Raw genomic sequence first — 6,947 nt, forward strand, 5'->3', positions numbered from 1 at the left:
TAACCTTGATGCCTTTTAGGAGGGGATTTGGTGACGTGGCACCAAGACTCTGGGATTGCTGACTAAGCTTGATTTTCAGAACCCACGTGCATGCATGGTTTTTATTTGCATGGATCGATGGATGAATAAGGCTACTCATAGTGGGAAGTATCATATATTAATACCATGCATATGATACTAGTATATGATATTATTACCTTCATGGTGCATAGTATCATAGATGACCTTATTTATGACCATGCATGACACAAAGTAATATAACATTTATTATGTTATGGTATCTACCTATGTTACTCTAACCCTTTCTCTTTAATTCTCTGCCACATCATCATGTTTGCTATTGCTGAGTGCATGATGCCGACTCTGATACCCCCGCTACGGCCAGCCTAAATGAACGTGGACAACGAGTTGGATGTCGGAAGCTGGGGAACAAGTTCCTCCTGTACGACCCGTGCCAGTGGACAAGCGCACACCATGCGTAGTCACCGACTCGTCGGCGTACTGCTCTAGCCCGGCGTCCCACACCAGCGATGCTCGGAGGACTAGCAGCAGGTAGACAGGCGCGACACCTTCGTGTCGGATAGGAGGAAGAGCACGTCGACGAGCCATGCCACACACAGGAGGCGTTGTTCAAGGCTTGTTCCGCCTAGACGTGTTTTAGCAGAGGTGGTCAGCAGTGGAGGCATATGACATAGAAGTTGCCACTTAACGCAGGCAGCGGCGGAGCTGTACTACAACTAAAAGGCGTTCTTCTCTGCAGCACGGTCCTAGGCAAACGCCCGCCACCGCGGCGTTGGCTGCGAGGTCAACTTGGAGTCGTCGCGTCCCGAGGCGACCCATTTCGTCCCACGATGCACACAGATACAGAAAAACGGGCCTATGAAAGGAGATTTCATAGACGGCGTGCGCGGCGGGCACGAGCGGTGCACTACATGGTGGGCAGGACGCTAGCGTAACGACGAGCAATAGCACGCTTGCGATGGTTATCAGCTACGGCAGGCAGTCTATCAACTAGTGATCTAAATGCTTTTATATTAATTTACGGATGGAGTACTTCCTTACTTACTTTCCCCGCTGACATGTGGGTCTCAACCTCATCTCGGCCAATTGTGTTTGGATATGCTCTAAGTTTAAATACAACCGGGATTGAAGAGCGCAAGGTACAAATTTCAGGGATTTAGATGTGGACGTTCGTTTCCGACGATATCTATAAGCTGAAATGTAGAGGTTTAAATCAGACTTTGCTCGTCTCGTTACAATACGCCACAAATACGACATAGAGCGAACGCGACAAAGCTTATACAAACATCGTGGAGACCAATGGCGTACTGCGCATCAACGAAATGAGCACAGGACGCAGGTGCTCATAGCCGGCTACACGGGTTTTCTGCCTTGAGGCCGAGGTACTCGGCGGTGACCGGCCTCAGGATGCGCTGCTCGTCAGAGTCGAGCGCGGCGGCGAGCCTCGGCCACACCACCATGCTGACGACCCACGAGCCGTCGCCTCCGGGGCGCGGGACGATCTTCACGAAGCCGGCGCACAGCCTCCCGGTCCCGGCGAGCATCATCGGCATCGCCAGGGCGGCGTGCCCGAATCCGAAGTCCGTCCGAAGACGGAACGACGCGAATGACGTCACGGCTAACGCCGGGCTGCCCAGCCCGACGGTCGCCGTCTCCACGAACCTGCCGCCCTTGTGCTCCTCCACCCAGTCTACCAGCTCCTGGAAATGCTCCTCGGTGGCCCTCGCGGCGATCGCCTCCCGCACCATCGACGCGACATCCGGGAGCGGCCGCCGCTGGACCTCCTCCACGGTTGCTTCCGCGAGCGCGAACGTCCCGACGTTGCCGACGTAGTTGCGCATCGCGGCCTCCTTTCCCGGCACGCTCAGCCTCCGCCGCCCGTCCACCCACCAGCCCATGCGGCAGGTCTCGTCGGAGCCGGACGCGGCCACGACGGCGGCCAAGGCCTTCCACAGGTACGCCGACACCGCCTCGAGGCGGGTCGCGCGTCGCTCGCCGACAGCCTCCCTGCTCGCCCGCGCGCGCAGCATGGCGATGTCACGCTCCTCGATGTAGTACAGGCGCGTGACGCAGTAGCTCCCGGCCGTGAGGGAGTTAACCAGATGTTTGTCTTCGAACGGCGTGAACGCCTCGCTGAGCGAGGGGCTGTAGGACGGCGCGGCGCGGGGGCGCGGCAACACGGCGCGGTCGAAGTTGGGTGCCCCGCTGCTGCGGGTGGTGTCGATCGTCCCGGACCGCGCGAGCTCGGACCACATGCTGGCGAGCATGCACAGCCCGTACCCGTCCATGACCACGTGGTTGGAGCACCACGCAACGGTGAACCCGCCGCAGGCGAAGGACACGAGCTGCACCGAAAGCACGACGTCGGCGCCGTACTGGACGAGCGCGCCGATCCTCGCCAGCGACGCGCCTAGCGCGCCGTAGTCCAGGCTCGCCAGTCCCACGCCGACCTCACCGACGACAAGCTCCGCGCCCTGGTTGTCGCAGTCCACCTCCGGAACCCCGGAGCGCGGGCTGGACATGAGGCGACCGGCGAGGGGGGAGAAGTGCTCGAGCAGGGACGGTAGCCTGGCATTGAAGATGGCGACGACATCGCGGAAGCAGCCGGTGGAGGGCTCGCGGTAGGCGCAGAAGAGCAAGGACGGTATGGGCCGAGGGAGCAGGTCGAGGTTGGACACGGCGAGGATGCGCGGCGTGACGGCGCCGGCCGCCTTGACGAGGCTCCGACTGACGACCCTAACACGCGAGTCTGACATTTCCTTTCCTCGCTAAACTAGAATACCACGGTAAAATGCTGAGATTGAGCTTTGGCTCTAAAAAGCGAGTCTCTCTTTTGTTCTGAAGATTCAAAGTGGGCGGAGTCCTTTGTGCTATTAGCCAGTACGCTAGCACATGCGCCTCCGACTGATTCGCTGTCATCAGCTCGTTCGCTCGCTCATGGCAATTCCTGGTGGCAGACAGATAAGGGTTTATGGGCCCGTAAACCACTCGCATCTTCAGAAGTGTGGGCGATCTGGAGTGGAGCATGGGTTGGCTGCGGAGGTGTACGAGCAGTCAGATTCAACTCCGGCGTGGTGACGACCGGACCTGTCATCACGTAATGTCCGCATTCAACCCATTTCATGGTTTGAATCTGACTGCATTTGGATCTGAATCGGCAATGCGTCCAGTTTTGCATTTGGATCGGCAATGCGTCCAACGCGCCGACCCATTTCATGTCCGCATTCAACTTTTAAATAAAAAAGGCCCGCGGCCGATCATGCCAGCGTTCATGTCTCATGCCAGCGTCGGCATACAATGCCGGCCTCAGAAAGCACCACAGTTCATGCTGGCGCACTCGCCAGCCGGCCGACACACATGCCAGCACACAAAAAATGGTGGGACTTGAGTTCGACCACGCCATCGCGGCTCCCGTGGTCATGTCGGCACACCTGCCGGCATATAAAAAAGATGGCCCCTCGACGCCATAGATAACTCGTCGTTGAACTTGAGCATGTCGGCCTGCATCTTCTCGAACCACGGCCTCTTCCTTGGCGACAAGGCGTTGAGATCCACCTTCATGATCTCCACCCCGGTCATCATGCTTGCAAGAGCCACTTCGTCCGCCTTTGTCTTGGCGTTGGCGGCCTCGATCTCTAGCATCTTGGCTTGCTTCTCCGCCTCGAGCTTGAACATCTTGGCTTGCTTCTCGGCGTCAAGATTAAGCCTTCTCCTTTGGACCTCCATGAAAGCATCCATTTGCTCCGCCTTGAAACGCCGGCGCTCCTCCTCTCTTGAGTCCTTCTTATTCATCATGCCGTCCATGCTTGCGATCAAGGCGTTGGTGGCCGCATCTCGCTTGTCCTCCTTCTTGGAGTTGGTCTTCCCCCGCGGCCGTGCCGACTCGCCCTCCCCAACATCCTCCACGGCGCCCTTCCTCCCACGTGCCTTGAGCGCGGCATATTGTGCCTTGAACTTCTCTTCGTTCTTGATGACCCGATAGCAATGGGAGAGGTTGAAGCACTTACCATTATGTTGAACCTTGAATGCCTCCAAAGCTTGAAATGCCTACAAAATGTTTCCATGCAAAATGAAGACGTAAAAGGATGATCTTGATGGCACAAAAGAGGGCGGCTTGCTTGCTATCATACCATGTCTTGCACGCCGATGCCGCTCACGAGGGCGGGCCTTGACACTCTCAAGGGTGGCGCAAACTTGTTGCACTCTTGTTGGATCACCCTCCACCGCTTGGAAATGGAGACCCACCCGCACGTGCTCACAAATTGGTAAGGTGGAAACTTCTTACGCTCATGAAACTCGCTGTGCACACGAGTTCAAAAGGTTGAATGCTTTTGCTCAGCGCCCGTCTTTGGGTCTTGTCCAATGTCTCGCCAACACTCGCAAAGAAGCTTGTCCTCGGCAGCTGTGTACGCCTTCGTGCGCTTTCTCTTGCGCTTCGGCTTAGGACCGGCGGTTTGGTTGGCGAGCTCATCCTCGAACAAAGGCTCCACTTCGATGTCGCACTCGTCCTCTTCCTCTAGCCCATAGTCATCCGGGAACTCGTGGTCGAGGGGGAAGCCATCCAGGTCGATGCCGACCTAATCACGCATGAAGGCCGCCTGATCGAGATCATAGCCAGCGGCCGGCGTGAACGCCCCGCGGCCGTCCTGGCTTTGCGTCTCCTCGGGATCGTAGCCAGCGCCCGGCGCACCACCCTCGAAGATGAGGTGTTGCATGTAGTCCTCGTCGACGGCGGACAGCATTTCCTCGAACAGGTTACGGGCGTCCGGGAGACCGCCGGTCGGCGCCTGTCGCGCGCGTTTCCTCGTGCCGCCGGACGACGAGCCACCAACCACCGGGGTGGCGTTGAGGTCGATGGGCGCGGGCGTGGAAGGCGCGTCTGGGTTGCAAGCCGATGCGCGGGGTGAGCACTCCCCAGAGAGGCGGGAGGCCTGCGGGTAGACGTGGAAGCCGGGGACCGGGTTGCAAGCCCATGCGCGGGGTGAGTCGGGCATCACCATCCGAGGAAACACCAACGAGCCGGTGCTGGCCGCGGCGACGGCGGCTTGGACGAGGCCGTGCTGGCTAGGGTTTACCCCAAGCATGTAGAGCGCCTCCCTCGTTGCCGCGGCGACGCGGGCGTTGGTGAACTCCTGCTGCGCGGCGGCGACAGAGGCGGCCTGCGCAGCGGCCTCATCCCTCGCGTCCGCGGTGTGCCTCCGGCCCTTCCTCTTGGCTGACTCCCTTGCCCGCTGTTCGAGCGTCAACGCCTTCTTTGGCTTGGCCGCCGCGGCGGTCTTGCACGGGGCACGAGGCTTGCCTTTCCCGGAGGGGCCGACGGCGCCGGACGAGGCGAGGGAGGCGAGGTCGGCGGCGGCGTCGAGGTCGAGGTCGATGGCGTCCTCCATGGCTGGTTGGGGGGCAGGGGCGCGCGCGGGCGGGACTGTTTTTGGGAAAAAGGAGGGAAATGGTGGTGGCTGCCACCGACAGACGGGCCCGGGGAGAGGAGTAGGTGCGCGCGCGCGTCCGTCTCGTGTCCGCGCCGACGCAAATCGAGCTCAAAATTGGGCTTGGAAAGGGTCGCCCGCGGACGAAAAACGGACGCGGGCGAACGAAATGGGTTGCCCCATTGGAGTTGCTCCTATCTCTTTGCCTTCAGTGGTTGCTGATGACTATCTGGATGAAAATTACTGTTCTGCCAGAAGTGGCGATGGCGACCTGAGGATGTTTATCCTTTCTTGAAGGCGTTGTTACGGAATAATTCGATTTAGTTGTAGGTGATATATTCTTTACTTGTAATTGTTTTTTTGTTATTGCACATGCTTTATACTACACATGTTGATGACTTCGATCTCATTGACTTGCATCAACTTCAATAAAAATGATTATGTGCATCAGATTGACGCAGAGGCCAGGGTTTCAACCTCCTGTAAACAAAAACGACAACTCCTTGAAATGATGTGTTCCTTGACAAGATGCCCCTCATTCGACAAAAACGTATAAAATATATGCACACAAATACTATAAAATATATGCACAAATGACAACTAATTGAAAATTTTCAGGTGTTGGGTGAGTTTAAACGTATACACACAAATACTATAAAATATATGCAAAGATTGCACTATTATATGATTATTGTCTGCATACTGCAAAAACATGCAATTTCAATGCCACTAATTCATTATTTCAATTTATTATAGTTATTGTTTTATTTTTTAAAACCGTGATATCAATGCCACAAATTCATTCCTTGTTAGGAAACTTTTTTTATGCAAAAATTCCCCTATTATATGTTTATTCTTGTATATTTGAAAAAATGCATTTTTTTTGTATAGTGTGTCCAAATTTTGTCATTGTTTGTTTTAGATTATTTTTTCATTTCCTTTCTTCTTACAAAAGTTCATTATTTTCATTTTGTTTCAGTTTCATTTCATTTTGTTTCTTCTTTAAGGGTAATGCACATGCCACTAATTCATTCTTTCTTAGAAAACTCTATTATTTTAATTTTGTTTCAGTTTTATTTCCTTTTGAGGGTAATAATCTAATTCCTCTAAAAACCCCACTATCATATGCTTATTCTTGCATATTATAAAAAGCCATAATTTTTGTGTAAATCGTGTTCAAACTTTGTTGTTATTTGTTTAGAATTTTTTTCTTTCTTCTTAAAGGGTAATACTAATACCACTAATTCATTCTTCCTTTGTAAACTTCAGTTTTTTTTGATTTTTTTGTTATTTATTGGGAAGGTGCTTCAGAATGGAGTCTCTCCTATGTATACTGCCGCTGTAACCACACAATGTCAGAACATTCTTGCGAATCTGCACCTGAAAGTTATAATTTTTTTGCAGCAAACAATACAGAGAAACAAGAGCCCAATTACAGAGTAGTAGATCATACAAAGGACTGGCGTCAATCGATCAATCTTGGTCCAAGAACGACATGGA

At 54.1% G+C, this 6,947-nt stretch overlaps 1 protein-coding gene across 1 annotated transcript; it reads right to left on the bottom strand.

Moving 5' to 3' along the window:
• Positions 1-1,194: 1,194 nt before the first annotated feature.
• On the bottom strand, positions 1,195-2,870 carry LOC119363219 (omega-hydroxypalmitate O-feruloyl transferase-like). Its single transcript, XM_037628535.1, has one exon. It carries the CDS (start codon positions 2,775-2,777, stop codon positions 1,365-1,367), a length of 1,413 nt encoding a protein of 470 aa, XP_037484432.1. The 5' UTR covers positions 2,778-2,870; the 3' UTR covers positions 1,195-1,364.
• Between the last annotated feature and the right edge of the window lie 4,077 nt (positions 2,871-6,947).

This window comes from Triticum dicoccoides, chromosome 2B (genome assembly GCF_002162155.2).
Source record: "Triticum dicoccoides isolate Atlit2015 ecotype Zavitan chromosome 2B, WEW_v2.0, whole genome shotgun sequence".
In the NCBI taxonomy this organism is placed as follows: Eukaryota; Viridiplantae; Streptophyta; class Magnoliopsida; order Poales; family Poaceae; genus Triticum; species Triticum dicoccoides.